Here is a 15,584-nt window from a genome sequence, read left to right as displayed (position 1 = left end):
CTTCTCAAAAGAATAGTTGCTACTAAATGTCTCCACTTTTCCAGCTCTGATCTGATCCTCAGTCCAAAGTCATCAGGGCTCTATCCCTCATGCTCCATTGAAATTGCTCTCATTTAAGCAATTGTCAAATTTAGTGGACAGCTCCCAGGAGTTATATTATTTGACTGTTGCACTGTATTAAACGCTGTTAACTACCTAGTTGCTTGCTCCTTTTGGAAAATTTCTTATCCCTCCCCTTCAGATCACTATTGTCTCCTGGTTCTCTTTCTACCTCAGACTACTTCTTCCTGGTCTCCTTCCTAAACTTCTCTTCCTGTGCCTACTCTTTAGTATTTTTTCCCAAATGGAAATTCTTTTTTCTGATTAAAAAAAGAATATATGTTCATTATGTAAAAATCGGACCCTTTAGAAAATTATAAATAAAAACATAAGTTCCAACTGAAATCTCACCACACAGAGGTAACCACTACTAACATTTTTATTTATATTCTTCCAGTCTATAAGAGTTATATATATCATATCCAGTAATACAAATGGTGGGGCGTCTGGGTGGCTCAGTTGGTTAAGTGTCTGCCTTCGGCTCAGGTCATGATCCCAGGGTCCTGGGATTGAGTCCTGTGTTGGGTTCCCTGCTCAGAGGGGAGTCTGCTTCTCCCCCTCCCTCTCCCCCTGCTTGTGTGTGTTCTCTCTCTCTGTCAAATAAATAAATATTTTTAAAAAACCAAAAAGATGAAAAAAAACCCCACCAAATGGTACCACATTACAATATATTCTACCAGTTTTTTTTTTTTTTTGCTTTTTTTGTGGGCATCATTCCATATCAATGAGTATAAAACATCATTTCAAATGGATACAAAAGAGAACCCTGAATTTGGCCATTTATACAAAAGACTGTGTTTGATGCAGGAAGTAACTGAGATACAAAGTCTGTAAAACATAGGACCCACTACTCCTATGTGAGACTTGCCATATAAACCCATTTGCAAGTTACAAAAGAATGGCTACAAAAAATTCCGTTGCATAAAATGGACAATTATTTACTCTAAAAGACAAGCTCCACATACTGGTATCTTTATGTGACTGTTTATTTTCTCAGGATAAATTATTAGAAGTGAAATTTTTGAGTTAACAGTTTCCATAAATAACATTAAAAATTTTTTTTAAGTACAAAAGTACTTAAACACAAATGCAATGAAAATGAAAAACAACTCTCCCTGCTGTCCCTGACTCCTGTTCTCCAGAGACAACCAGTATTACAAGTTTCTTGAGGTCAAAGTTTCTTTCAATTCATACTGTCAATTTGCCTCCCAGAAAAATTGCACGGAATTATACTTTCATCAACACTGCCTGCTTTTACCAATTTTTTAAAAGATTTTATTTATTTATTTTTTTGAGAGGGAGAGAGAGCACAGAGGGAGAGTGAGAGGGAGAAGCAGACTCCCCGCTGAGCAGGGAGCCTGATGTGGGGCTTGATCCTAGGACCCTGGGATCATGACCCGGGCCGAAGGCAGATGCTTAACTGACTGAGCCACCCAGGCGCCCCTGCTTTCACCAATTTTTAAATCTTCTGCCCTTGACTCTTCACATTTTTCTTTCTGCACTCTATGCTAATGACACCCAAATCTCTATCTCTAACCCTTCCCCCACCGTGGAGCTCCAGGCCAGTATTTCCAGCTGCCTGATGGACATCTCCATCTGGGTGTCCTACAGATACCCCAGATTTTTCTAAATGGAACTCATGGTCTTCCCTCCCAAACTTACTCTTCTTTTTGTAATTCTGATTTTGATTGGTGGTACCAGCATCCACCTAGTTATCTAAATCAGAAACCTAGTTGTCATTTTCATTTTCTTTCCTCTCCCCTCAAATAGTAATAATAGCTAATAGTTACTGAACACTTACTATTCGCATGTATTTTGTTTCATTTAATTCTCACAAAAGCCCCAGAGGTGGTTTTTAGTCTTATCATTTCTATTTTACAGATGAGGAAAACTGGATAACTTGCTCAAGGCCATACAGCTAGGAAGAAGGGATTTAAACCCCGGGGCAGCTTAAGTCCCTAGCTCACACGCTTAAGCCCTATACTACCACCATATTTAATCAGACACGAGTTTTACCTATTTCCTCAATCTCAGTCCATCTCTTTCCTTTTCTTTATTCCCACTATCACCACCTGATTCCGAATCATATTGTCTATACTCTCATAATTAGTCTTGAACATTCAATTCAAATACATCTTCCGTGTTGCCTGAAAAATAATCCTTCTTGGGGCGCCTGGGTGGCTCAGTCGTTAAGCGTCTGCCTTCGGCTCAGGGTGTGATCCCGGGGTCCTGGGATTGAGCCCCACATTGGGCTCCCTGCTCTGCTGGGAGCCTGCTTCTTCCTCTCCCACTCTCCCTGCTTGTGTTCTGTCAATTAAATAAATAAAATCTTTAAAAAAAATAATAATCCTTCTGACACACAAATATGATCATGTGTTTTTTTTTTAAGATTTTATTTATTTATCAGAGAGAAAGAGGCAGGCAGAGGGAGAAGTAGGCTCCTCACTGAGCAAGGAGCCCCACGTAGGACTTGATCCCAGGCCCCTGGGATCAGGACCTGAGCCAAAGGCAGGAACTTAACTGACTGAGCCACCCAGAAGTCCCTGATCTTGTCTTTTTTCCTGTTAAAAATCCTTCAGTGTAGGGGTGCCTGGGTGGCTCAGTCGGTTAAGCGTCTGCCTTCGGCTGAGGTCATGATCCCACGGTCCTGGGATCGAGCCCCGCTTCGGGTTCCCTGCTTGGCAGGAAGCCTGCTTCTCCCTCTCCCACTCCCCCTGCTTGTGGGTTCCTCTCTTGCTGTGTGTGTGTGTCTCTGTCAAATAAATAAATAAAATCTTAAAAAAAAAAATCCTTCAGCGTAGGGGTGCCTGGGTGGCTCAGTCAGTTAAGTGTCTGCCTTCAGCTCAGGTCATGATATCAGGGTCCTGGGATTGAGTCCCATGTGGGGGGGGGAGCTTGTTCCTCTCCCTCTGCCCCTCCGCCCCCACTTGTGCTCACACACTCTCTCTCTCTCAAATGAATAAGTACATAAAATCTTTTTAAAAATCCTTCGGTGGCTTCCTATCACATAATTCCTAAAGCCAGAGATCCTTTGCTTCATTGCGTGTCCCCAGTCTACCTCTCTAAGCACTTTCTTTACGCAATCTGAATTGGTGACACCTGCCTAAAAATATGCTGTTTCTTATCGTGATGACTTTGCATATGCTATTCCCTCTGCAAGAAACTGCCTTTTTCTCATTTCCACTTCTATTCATCCTGTATATCTTTTCATGTCTGTCAAACTCAGATGTTTCCTCCTCCAGGAAGCCTTCCCTAACTCCTGCAATTATTCATGTGCTGCTTTGAACGCTTATTTTGTATTTGTCATTAGTTTTATTTACTTGTCTCCCAGTCTTTTAGTAAAGAATGTTAACTGTTTGAGGGCAGAGACTCCCTTACTCAACTCTAGGTCTTTACTGTTTAGCATGGTGCCTGGCACATAAGTGGTTGCTTAGTAGATATCAGTTAAATTGAATTAAATAACTTAACTGTGAAATTATAGGGCCTTGTAATCTGTTGCAAGGATTTCAGGCATCAGTGACATAGGAAATAGCAGAAGAGGTAGGTGCAGGGAGGAGAAAGGATGACCTAAAATCACCACCCTTGATGTGGGCCATGTATAAATTAGTCACATAAATATCAATATGTCTACAGATATTTTCTCATTTAGACACATATTCTATCTCCATTATGGGCTGCAAGCAACCTCTAAGCAGTGCCAAGTATGGAGTTCTGCAGACTAGAGACAGAGGTATGAAATAAATGCCCTCAATTTGCTGAGAAATAAAATGTCTGACCACACCTGGGGTTAGCTTTATGTGGTAACAAGTGGAGGATGAAGATATGCCCCAATTTTCCTGAAAAGTGAGAATGAGCAATCACGTTTACCCCACCCTCACTGCTTCCCTGGCACCCTAGTGCTGAATGCTCAGTTGCATGCGGAACGAATTGAAACCATCAGGGGCACAAGTGGCAGGGCTGCGTTCTAGATTCTTAGTATTGTTGTTGGAACCCCACCCTCCGGAGAACACCCTTCTATTTTCGCGCAAAACCCTGACTTATTCAGGTCACGGGGCTTCGGCCTATCACTGCAAGGTCCCGGTTTGCGGGGCAGTGCCCGCAGCCGATAGATACACGGTATAAGAGCATTTCTTGGGTTGGGGAGCAGCGATTGGCAGATTCCGCCTGTAGTGCTTCCCAGGGTATGGGGTGCTGCATACCAGAGATGCAGGTTCCGGGGCGGCCACAAACACCGCCCGGAAGCCTGAATGAGGCCTCCAATGTACGGGACTCACAGCCCTCAGCGTGGCCGCTATTCAGGGTGCCGGGCCCGGGGCCAGGGGAACGTGCGCGTGCGTGCGTGCGTGCGTGGGCGCGCGTGCGCGGCGCCGCTGTCTGTGGGTTGGCTGGTTATTTTGCAAACGGGAGGGGCTGTGCGCGCTCCTGCCTCCGGCCTCTGTCCCCCACCCCCTTCCCCGGTCCCGGTCTCTCCTTCGGAAAGATGTCGGACACGGCAGTGGCTGACACTCGGCGCCTTAACTCGAAGCCGCAGGACCTGACTGACGCTTACGGGCCGCCAAGTAACTTCCTGGAGATCGACATCTTTAATCCACAGACGGTGGGCGTGGGCCGCGCGCGCTTCACCACCTATGAGGTTCGCATGCGGGTGAGTCACGGGGTGAGGGAGACAGCTGAGGGAGGACCAGGCGGCTGGGCGGGGGGGGGGCTGCCGTGGGGACGGCTAACATTGGCCAAGACGCTTAGAGAGTCATTTGGGGGTTAGGGGCTTCATAGGTTTGGAGAGAGGTCTCCAGACTAGGTTGTGGCCCTAGGATACGGAAACTCCTGAGGGGGACATCGGACTGGGGTGAGGGAAAATAAGTACCTATGAGCAAGAAGTGAAGCATGGCTGGATAGGGTGGGGACGATGGAGAAGATTACAGTAAGGAATAAAAGGAAATAGGAATCCTGACTGTAGCGACAGAAGGAGGGAAGGAAGAGTGGCAGAGGGCTGGGGGGATGGAAAGCCAAGGTGGTATATCGCTGGTTCCCATAACTAAACTAGGTTGTGGGAAGTCAGTCTGAAGAGGGAGGGCAGGACGCCCGATTTCTTCCTAATGAGGTCTCCCTGAGATGATGGAGTTAAGCAAAACCTGGATTAAAGGGAAGATAGACTCCAGGAAAGGGAGACAGTGGGCTTGGTAGAGCAGAAATAAGAAAGGGAGTCTCCTTGAGGTTGAGTGCTCCCCAGACTTGTGTAGAATTAGCATCTGAAGGAGAGAAATGTTTTGTGCTGAAGTTTTCTCAGGTACCACATGCTGTGTCTCTTGGTGAAGCCTGGCCTTGCACTGGGGTTGGTGGATTGTCAGTCAATGCTCTCATCCTGTGCTGATCCCATAGATTTGAAGTATCCAGGATGTTTGTTTCAGTATTGCCTCTCATTTGGGCTCTCTGTATACATATGGCCATTTGCCCTTTCTGTTCTAGATTAACATTTTGGGTTAAGACCGTGGTCTGTGGTTAATTTAATATATGACATTTCAGGACTGCCCCAGGAGTGGCTTCTTCCAATGTGCACTGCAGAGGACTTTATTCTCTAGTTCTTAGTCCACATTGCAAGGATGGAATGTGCAGATACAGTAGTGGTTTGCAGGTTCTTTTGCCCAGTTGAAGTGGTTACAGGCAAAAAAGTTGGAGAACCATTTTCTAATTTTCCTTATGTTTTTTTCTCAGACTAGAGGGCCAGAATATTCTCTATGGACAGCATGCTGCTCAAACAGCATTTGAAGACCTAAAAGAGTGTATGTGCTTTCATTTTTGAAAGAATGAATGAATTAAATGAAAGAGTGTGTCTCCTGCCTGGGCTTTGAAATTTAATTGAGAAATGATAATCTCCAAATTCCAAGTTTGGCCAAGTCCAAACTGAAGAAAGAAAATCGAAGCAATAATTGAGAAAAACTTGCCTTTTATAAGAACTACTTGGAATCCTCTCTTTGGGGAAGAATGGAAGTTAGATCCCTGAAAATACAATAAAACCTAGGAACTGTTAGTGATAGAAAACTTAATTACCTGAGGAAACCTGGGCATAACTTGTTCAATGTAAGGATTCTCTATTGTGGGGTTTTAGAGACAGTGTCTCCATTGCATTACCCAAGAGCGTTAGGGACTATGAATGAAATAGCTCTTTTTATTTAGATTTATTTATTTGAGAGATAGAGAGTGAGAGCATGTGGGTGCCCAGTGGGGAGGGGCAGAGGGAGAGGGGGGAAGGAGAGAGAATCCCAAGCAGACTGTGCACTGAGTGTGGAGCCTGACCTGGGGCTTGATCTCAAGACCCTGAGATCATGACCTGAGCTGAAACCAAGAGTCGGACATTTAACCAACAGAGCCACCCAGGCGCCCTGAAATAGCTCTCTTAAGGCATTTTTTAAAAAGATTTTATTTATTTATTTATTTGACAGAGAGAGACAGCCAGCGAGAGAGGGAACACAAGCAGGGGGAGTGGGAGAGGAAGAAGCAGGCTCCTAGCGGAGGAACCTGATACGGGGCTCGATCCCAGAATGCTGGGGTCATGCCCTGAGCTGAAGGCAACTGTGCCACCCAGGCGCCCCTTTTTAAGGCATTCTAATAACAACAGAGACTGTTCATCTAGTGCCTACTATGTGCCAGGCACTGAACTAGGTTTTAGTTTCTAAATCCTTACAAAAATGACATTTTACAGGTAGGTAACTGAGGAGGAATGCAGTTTTAGTAACTTTCCCAAGTACACATAGCTAATAAGTGGGGCTGGGATTTGAACCCAGGTCTGTCTGACCCCAAAGCCCATCATACTCTTTCCACTACACTTTAGTCTCTTTGGCAGTACTTATTTGCAAAACTTTAGTGTGCAAAATTTTTTTACCCATTAAGCTTTTAATCTGTCCTTTTCACAATTTTTAATTGTACGATGATGATAGGGTTGATGGCAGTTCCTAGTTCTGTGGGTTTGGGTTAATTTGTATTGTTTGTGTTAATTTGTATGGCTATCTAGGCTTTTAATATTTTAATTGAATTCAGTTTTGGAGAAAAGTTGAAATAATTGATTTTTAATTGCGATTTTAGGTGGTTGATCATGGTAGGAATTACAGGAAGCATGAGACTCAAAGAATGGGCTTTGGGAGTTAGGCATTGTGTATGGTAAAAGCAGATGGCACTTTTTTTTCTTTGTATAATAGTTAAATATTTCTGGAGCTGTTCTCTTTTATTTTGCTCAGGAAAGAATTCTCCCCTCCCACCCTCTTAAGAAATGAGGAGTGTGGAGAGGTTTCCTGGTGACTTCACATGATGTGTGTGGAACTTTCAAATGTCAGTTGTCCTGTGGACTTGAACTTTGTTTCTTTTTCTCCTTTTCTTTGACTTTGTGCTGATCAGAGCCAAAGGACTCTCTATATCCTGTTCCACAGAATCCTGTCTTCCTCATATGGTTTATAGGTTGGAGCTGGGAGACTATCTTACTTAGTACACAGTAGCCCCTTCCTTAGATGGCTAGGTGCTGAGATAAAAGGTCATTTTTGTCATCATCCTGTGGGGGTAGGGGAAGAATAGGATTTTTGTGAGTCAAAGGAGGAAGTCCACAAAATGGTTTCACTGTGTCTTGGAAGAATCTACTCAGCATTTTTCCCCCTTTTCTTTGGTCCTTCTGTTGGCTTCTGTAAAAGCCTACTAGTTAAGGTTCTACTGTTTGGGGATCACAGTATTTGTAATGAAGTCTGGTGGAAACCTAGAATCACGTGATACCAAAGCACTTTTTTTTTCTTGTAGGATTATTCCCCCCCCAGCTTTATGGAGATGTTATTGACATATAAAATATTGTATAAGTTTAAGCTGTACCATGTGATGATTTGATACCCATGCAGATTTCTTGCAGGATTTTGAGAATGCTCTCTATAATGGTTTATTTTGAATGGTTAATACATGCACATGGTACAAAATTCAAGATACAAAAAAAGATGTACTGTAAAAACTAAGTCTTGCTCCCTCCCTCTGCCCCTCTAGAGGTTCCCTTTTCCAAAGAAACCATTGTTTCCAGTTTTTTATTTATTCTTGTAAAGAATAGGTTGTAATAAAATATTACTTTACCTGTATCTCACTCTCCTTCAACTTATTGACATTCCTTGGACCTTGATCCTGGGTAGAGTTGTAACTAATGTAAGTTGGTTAGTTATTTAGCTTATGATGACCTCTACCTAGAACTGGATCCTGGAAAGACAATTTCCAGACATGAGGACTACAAAAGCATGATGTACTGAGGACTGTTTGAAGCACTAGCATAGCTCGAAGATATTCTTTTCATGCCCTGAGGCAGTTGTGGAGAAAGGAGAGAAACTAGTTCCTTTTATTTCCATCTGCTGATATGAATTGGCTGGTGGGAAATATAGTCAGTATTAATACATGTGGTTGGCCGTTTCTATTTAGAACTTGTAGGCAGGAGTGAAGATCAGGACTTTTTGTTTGTTGGTAGCTCATGTCGCCATTAGAGCCTTGGGAAAATTATCAATCATTAAGATGTGGGAATAAGCTGATTTATGTCAGGGAGCAGGCAATGGTAAGCCAAATTAATGTAATTGCTATTTCTGCTGGACTTTCTAGACAAGGAGAGGGTAAACAGATATATAGGGCCTCTATTAATCAATTGAGTATTTACTGAGTAACTTGCGTAGTCTGTATTTAGGGCGATGCAAAAGTAGTCACGGCTCCTGATTTCAATGAGATTAGAGTTTACTTAAGTAGCAAGACTAACATGATGGATAAAACAATAGTGTGTCAGGCAGTACTAAAGTATAAATGTCATAGGAGTGTAGAGGAGAGGGAGGCCAGTAAATTTAAGCTGGTGTTCTCAGGAAAGATTTCCTGGATGAAATGGGAGTTGATCTGGGACTTGTAGAATGGAGAGGATTTGGATGGGAAAAGCTGAGGAAGGCATACCTCGGAGGTGCTTTTCTCTTGTTCTTTACAGGAACTTAAATTCACTTTTCAATTGAAAATGTAATACGTGCATGTGATAAATCCAAATTGTTCAATGAAAAATGTGGCCCTCCTACCCATTCCAGTTGTTTAGTCTTATACTCTAAAGTCAATCACTATTATTATGAATAAACATTTTATTCATAAATATAAATATATATGCATATACATACCCCCCCCTTTTTAAAGCAGGCTCCACACCCAGCACGGAGCCCAACATGGGGCTCGAACTCACAACTGTGAGATCAAGACCTGAGCCAAGATCAAGAGTTGGATGCTCAACAGACTGAGCCACCCAGGCGTCCCACATATCCCCTTTTTAATTGAAGTATAGTTGACACACAATGTTACCTTAGTTTCAGGTGTCCAACATAGTGATTTGACAAGTTTATACATGACACTGTGCTCACCACAAGTATAGCTACCGTCTGTCACCATTAACTACTATTACAATACCATTGACTACATTCCTGATGCTGTTATCCCCCTGACTTACTCATTCCATAACTGGAAGCCTATATCTCCTATTCCCGTTCACCCATTTTGCCCATACCTCCACCCACCTCCCCTCTGGCAACCAACAGTTTGTACTCTGTATTTATGGGTCTGTTTCTGCTTTTTGTTTTGTTTCTTAGATTCCACATGTAAGCAAATTAAATGGTATTTGTCTTTCTCTGTCTGACTTATTTCATCATTTCACTTAGCATAATACCCTCTAGGTTTATCCATGTTGTTGCAAATGGGAGGATCTCATCTTTTTTATGGCTGAGTAATATTCCTCTGTGTGTGTGTGTGTGTGTGTGTGTGTGTGTGTGTGTGTGTAGCACATCTTCTTTATCCATTCATCTTTTGATGGACACTTGGGTTGCTTCCATATCTTGGCTATTGTAAATAATGCTTCAGTAAACAAAGGGGTGCATATATCTTTTTGAATTAGTGTTTTCATTTTCTTTGGGTAAATATACATATCCCTTTTTATTTATTTATTTATTTATTTATTTATTTATTTATTTATTTATTTATAAAGATTTTATTTATTCATTCGACAGAGATAGAGACAGCCAGCGAGAGAGGGAACACAAGCAGGGGGAGTGGGAGAGGAAGAAGGAGGCTCCTAGCGGAAGAGCCTGATGTGGGGCTCGATCCCATAATGCCGGGATCACACCCTGAGCCGAAGGCAGACGCTTAACCGCTGTGCCACCCAGGCGCCCCCATATCCCTTTTTAAAACCAAATAGAAAAAAAACAACAAATAGAGGCAAGCTCTATGTACTGTTCTGTACCTTGATTTTAATGCTTAATATATTTCCGGACTGGCTCATATATATTTCACATTCTTTTCATAGCTGTACAATAATTCCACTGTATAGGCATACCATAATTTATTTAACCAATTACCTATTGATGGACATTTATTAATTACTACAAATAAAGTACAGTGAAACCCCTTGTACATACATATTTGCATACAACTTCAAATCTATTTATAGGATAAATTCTAAGCAGCAAGGGACTTCTAATCACCAACTGTGACAAAGCTGGATGTGGTAAGGATTGGTATTTACCTGGTGATATTTTAAAGGAGTTAGAGGAACACGGTTCACAGGAGTTTTTTCTTCTGGGACATGTTGAAGTGGTTCTGACAGGTGGCTACCGCAGGCTGAACATTAGTTACCATCTCTCTTCTCTCATTTTTCCTTCCCTGTAGACAAACCTACCTATCTTCAAGCTGAAGGAGTCCTGTGTACGGCGGCGCTACAGTGACTTTGAGTGGCTAAAAAATGAGCTGGAGAGAGATAGTAAGGTATGACCCCATTCCCTATGTGGGATCCTTGGAGGAGGAGATCTGCATAGGCTGAGAGGGCATAAGATCATAGTCCATAAAATCTTAAAGGCAGCGAAGCAGCTGAACACTATCAAATCCCAACACATTGGATCTGGGTGATACCCTTTGAAACTCGAAAGTGATAAGTTCAGGATAAATTTTAAAGAAAAAGTATCACTTGAATTAGTGGCTAGTAAAGCCATACAACTTAACTCCTATAGGTGCTGGAAATGTCAAGTATAGTGTTAGGAAAGGCCTAGCCAAATTCCTGGATGCTAGTGGATTGTTAAAGTGAGGAATATTTGGAGTTTATTTACTTTCTTTTGAGTTGGTAAACCTGTCCTTCCATAGAATCAGTTGGGTCTGTTTTTGACCTGAGCCATCTTGACTGTTCTTATGGTCTCAGTTCTTGCAAGTTGCTGGCTGTGGGATAAGATAGACCCTGCCTGATAGGAAATGGGGTATACAGTGCTTCACCATCTCATTCCCTCTTCATCGTCTCTCATGTGGCTATTTCTTATCTGCCTGCAGATTGTAGTACCACCACTGCCTGGGAAAGCCTTGAAGCGTCAGCTCCCTTTTCGAGGAGATGAAGGGATCTTTGAGGAGTCCTTCATTGAAGAAAGGAGGCAGGGCCTCGAACAGTTTATTAACAAGTAAGCCAAGTTCCTGGGGACTCTTCTTGCTGCTTTTGCCATCATGGTCTTTCTACGTTTTGCCTGTCTCTTCTTCTGAATGAGATGTGATGCCAGTTGTGCGGTGAGCTGACTGGACAGTAAAACTCCATTCCTTTGAGCAGAAGTCTGATCCTGTGCCTCAGGGCCTGAGAAAGCACCGCATGTTGGATGTGTTTGGGGATTTCCCCCTACCGTAGCCCTCTCTCCCCCTTCTCCTCTGTAATATTAGGGTTGGAATGGTGCCCTGTTGCTGTCCTCTACTTGCTTGAACCTCTGGAAGGGCTGACCTGGCCCTTCCTCTCCTTTCCACACCCCCATTGCTCTGCGAATTCTCTCTGATCCCAAATACTACTGATAACCATCTTGGTCTCTTTATAGAATTGCTGGGCACCCACTGGCTCAGAACGAACGCTGCCTACACATGTTCCTGCAGGAGGAGGCAATTGACAGGAACTACGTCCCTGGGAAGGTGCGCCAGTAGGAGCCCCTCTCACCACTTGCCCTCTACTTTCCTGCTGAAAATGACATTGGTTTTTACACTAAGCCTCTCTCTCTCTCTTTGATCTGAAGTTGGCTGCCCATCCCCTGGCCCAATAGACTGGCTGGCATTGTGTTCCTTGGTACCTGACTACACCGTGGGCACTCTGCTAGGATCCTCTTCTCTAAGGAGAGGTGGGAACCACAGGCAGATGCCCTTTGCTTGGGGTGTGGGTGGGGGGATTGGACTGGAAGGCAATTTCTTGGGCATTTACCCATGCCAGAAGGCTAATCTTACGGGGGGGCGGGTCTTGTGCTGGTGGGGCACTTGGATACATACTGATGCTGCAAGTCCAGGGGATTTTCTTACTCTTAGGTTTAACCAGGAACGCTGAGCAGGGAACAACCCTGTGTTTCCTACCTGCATGAACTTTTTCCTTTTTGGGAAGGTGGTAGAGACCCAAATGTTCTCCTTGTTTTCTCTAGGACTGCTCCCAGTTTTCTCAACAGTTTCTTTTGTTACTTTCTCTCTCCCTTGTTGCTTTTCATGGCAGTAAATCCTCCTAGAGTTCAAGCAGTCTGTTGTGTGGAGCAAGGTGTGTGGGTTTTCTGGGCCCCTCATCATGGCTGCTTCAGAGTCAGAAGAAAGCCATAGTTGTCTAGCCCCTCTCTTTTGTGGCTCCCCACTCTGGCTGCCTGTCCTTGCTCATCAGCAGGTGAGTCAGTATGGGCTGCAGTTCTCCCTCCCCAAGCCCTTGCTACTTTATAGGTTAGCTTTGTAGGTTTGATGGCTTGAGGGGTGGGGGCAACTCACCACTGCCAGGTAACTCCCTAAAGGGTGGGAGTTTTTCTAGGTACCTCCCAGTGGTGGGGAAGGGCATCACCGCCCCCCTTCCATTCTCCCTTCCCCCCCATCCCATTTAGTGCTGCCATAGGGCAGAAGCACATGAACAAACCACACAGTCTCTGACTTCTAAGCACTTTGAGCTGTTGAATGGGGCTCAGGGGCAAGAGTTGTCACTGTCCTCCCCAGCTTGGTCACAGGGTTATTGAACTGCCTGCACTCCTTTCCCATGGAACTCCAGCATTCTCCCCAGAATTTGAGCTAGAGATAGCAGCTGGATATGGATGTCCCAAATTTTAGAGTCTGAAGCAGCTTTCCTGGGCTTCTGTCTGGGAGGTAGTGGTTTGTTGGCTGGGGCCTGATATCTGTCTCCCGTGGTGGGATGGGAGCAAGTTAACTGTTGTCTTGTCAAAAGTGGGGACTCTTTGCTTAGACTCTCCATCATGGAAGGATTGGAATTCTCTATACAGGGTCTTGGGGAAAAGGATTATGGAGTCTGACGAGACCCTGATCAGAGAGATTAGGATTGCATTTTGACATGGGATTTGGAGTCAACTCTTCTAAATGTTGAGGTTCCCTGAGACAGATTAGCTCTCCAGCTGCTGAGCCTGTACCAGGGGCTGAGCAGCCCCTAGAGAGAGGCTCTGCTCCCCTTCCCACCTCCCCAATGTTGGTGTTGTTGCTGCCTTTTTTATTTGTATCCTCTGTTATTGACTTTTTTTTTTAAAGAGTTCTTCTTTCATTGTGCACAAATGCTGAAAGCCTGAGGCCCCATTTCTGCTGTGTATATATCCTGACTCGGGGCTTTTATTCAGCAAACTGTTCATTCTTCTGTCAGACAATGTCATATTCAACTCTGTTCATATTAAACCACTGTGAAGCAAGCCTTTGTTTTCCTGATTAAGTTGTAAATATAGTATTTTTTAGTGTCTAGGATATTCTTGGTATTGTGCAGAAATCATACAACATGGTCAGTGTCGTGAGGTGATAAGTTTTACATTTAAGTTTAAAAAAACAAAACAGAACCCCTAGCTGCCTGTAGCAAAATTTACCTATCCTTGCAACTCCAATTGACTTTCTCACAGAGGTAATGAATCTGCTTGCAGGAAGTAGCCATAGGGCTTAATACCTGTGGTTTGGGTCAGATTTAGCAGATTTGGTTTTTAAGCTTGTGGGTTTCTGCTAATTTGGGAAGAATATATTTATAGTGTGTGTGTGTATACATACATATGCATATCTATATGTGTACATAAACACGTGTGTGCATGCGCTCTTCCTCCAACATACCATCTATGAACACTGTTTCTTTCATAGGTTTTATACCTCAATTGAGACCATTTTCTTTTTTTTAAAGATTATTTATTTGAGAGAGCAGAGCAAGCAAGAGAGAACATGGTGGGGGGAGGGGCAGAGGGAGAGGGAGCAGCAGACTCCCCGCTGAGCAGGGAGCCTGACTCAGGGCTGGATCCAAGGACCCCTGGGATCGTGACCTGAGCTGAAGGCAGATGCTTAACCGACTGAGCCACCCAGGCGCCCCGAGAGTATTTTCTCTCAAATAGATGTGATGCAGGCAGAAAGGTGAATGAACTCTGAGATCTTTTTTTTTCCTTAACTCTGAGAACTTTTGATGGGTGGATATTTTCCTCTGACCGATGTGTTCTGAAATGGCTTCCTACGCAAAGTGGGTTTTAGTAAAGGCTTGAAATAAGGGGAGCTAGGAGTCTTGTTATCTGGGAAGTCAAAGCTAGTTTTAATCATTTACTTGAGCATGGAAAGAAGGGATAGAAAGTGATGTGGTTGAAACATTATGAATTAAGGTGACAACAATGTACTTGGGTATAAGTAGAAGAGTGGGGGCTGAATTGAGGAAGTTAAGAGGTTTTGGTAGTTCGGGAATTAGATGACTAAAGATATCTGAGGGGATAGGGAAGAATAGAGGTTTCTGTGAGCTAAGAGAAAGGAAGAATAATGAGGCAAATGCAACATTTGCAGGCAGCAGCATTAGAGAATGGATTAGAGAATAACTTGAAAAAGCAACTATAGAATAAAATAACAAAATTTTGGACACATGACATTCATTTAACAAGTACCAGTTCTTAGCCTTTTGTGTGCCCAGCCTTATGCTGAAAGCTAGACTGGGGTGGGGTGGGGTGGTCATAGTACAAACAAAACATGATTACATTCTCTTTCTTCATAGACTTTATTTCCTTATTGTGGGAGATGTCTAAATAAGATAAAATGCTAGAGACAAAATAAGAGGTCCAGGCACATCTAGTTGTTCAATTTTTTTTTCTTTTTAATATCAGGTCAGGTAAATTCCCTCTTTGGAGTCAAGTGGGTCATGTTAGCACAGTAACTGGGTCCCGAAAGAGCCCCAAATCCAAGCCCTCTTACCCATCAACACTGAGGAGTATTCCTTTATAAGGAATTCAAGTTTATGCATCTGCGTATTTATTACTAATTAAACCCTTTTATCCATAGCACAGAAGCAGCTCAACCTTACACTGGGACCTGGGGGACAGAGGCTAACAAAAAAATTTTAAACATAGTAGCTAGACCCAAATGAAGTCTAAATCTTCACATTCTGGAGATGCCTTATCTACCCTTTGACCCATTCTTTGAGATGAGGAATTGAGCTAGTAAAGGGTGGGAGAGGTGAACAGCATTCAGGCTTCTCTGGA

General features: G+C 43.4%; 1 protein-coding gene across 2 annotated transcripts; it reads left to right on the top strand.

The window, feature by feature from the left end:
• Positions 1 to 4,443: 4,443 nt before the first annotated feature.
• SNX12 (sorting nexin 12) lies at positions 4,444 to 13,787 on the top strand. Of its 2 annotated transcripts, none has more exons than XM_026485819.4 (4): positions 4,444 to 4,744; positions 10,789 to 10,884; positions 11,437 to 11,561; positions 11,961 to 13,787. In XM_026485819.4, the coding sequence occupies exons 1-4, from the start codon at positions 4,580 to 4,582 to the stop codon at positions 12,061 to 12,063; spliced, it is 489 nt and encodes a 162-aa protein (XP_026341604.3). In that variant the 5' UTR covers positions 4,444 to 4,579; the 3' UTR covers positions 12,064 to 13,787. The 2 variants fall into 2 exon arrangements, with proteins under 2 accessions (XP_026341604.3, XP_026341605.3); XM_026485820.4 differs by having other exon boundaries at positions 4,471 to 4,732.
• Positions 13,788 to 15,584: the final 1,797 nt, after the last annotated feature.

This window comes from Ursus arctos, chromosome X (assembly GCF_023065955.2).
Source record: "Ursus arctos isolate Adak ecotype North America chromosome X, UrsArc2.0, whole genome shotgun sequence".
NCBI classification, from domain to species: Eukaryota; Metazoa; Chordata; class Mammalia; order Carnivora; family Ursidae; genus Ursus; species Ursus arctos.
The sequence above is the reverse complement of the archived record's forward strand: the minus strand, read 5'-3'. Positions and strand labels throughout refer to the sequence as shown.

What these genes read in the sequence shown, in the direction of transcription:
- SNX12 (XM_026485819.4), top strand. Translation starts at nt 4,580, where the DNA reads ATGTCGGACACGGCAGTGGCTGACACTCGGCGCCTTAACTCGAAGCCG. An exon ending in CCTATGAGGTTCGCATGCGG is followed by an intron (nt 4,745 to 10,788) that starts GTGAGTCACGGG and finishes CCTTCCCTGTAG; the next exon opens with ACAAACCTACCTATCTTCAA. An exon ending in AGCTGGAGAGAGATAGTAAG is followed by an intron (nt 10,885 to 11,436) that starts GTATGACCCCAT and finishes ATCTGCCTGCAG; the next exon opens with ATTGTAGTACCACCACTGCC.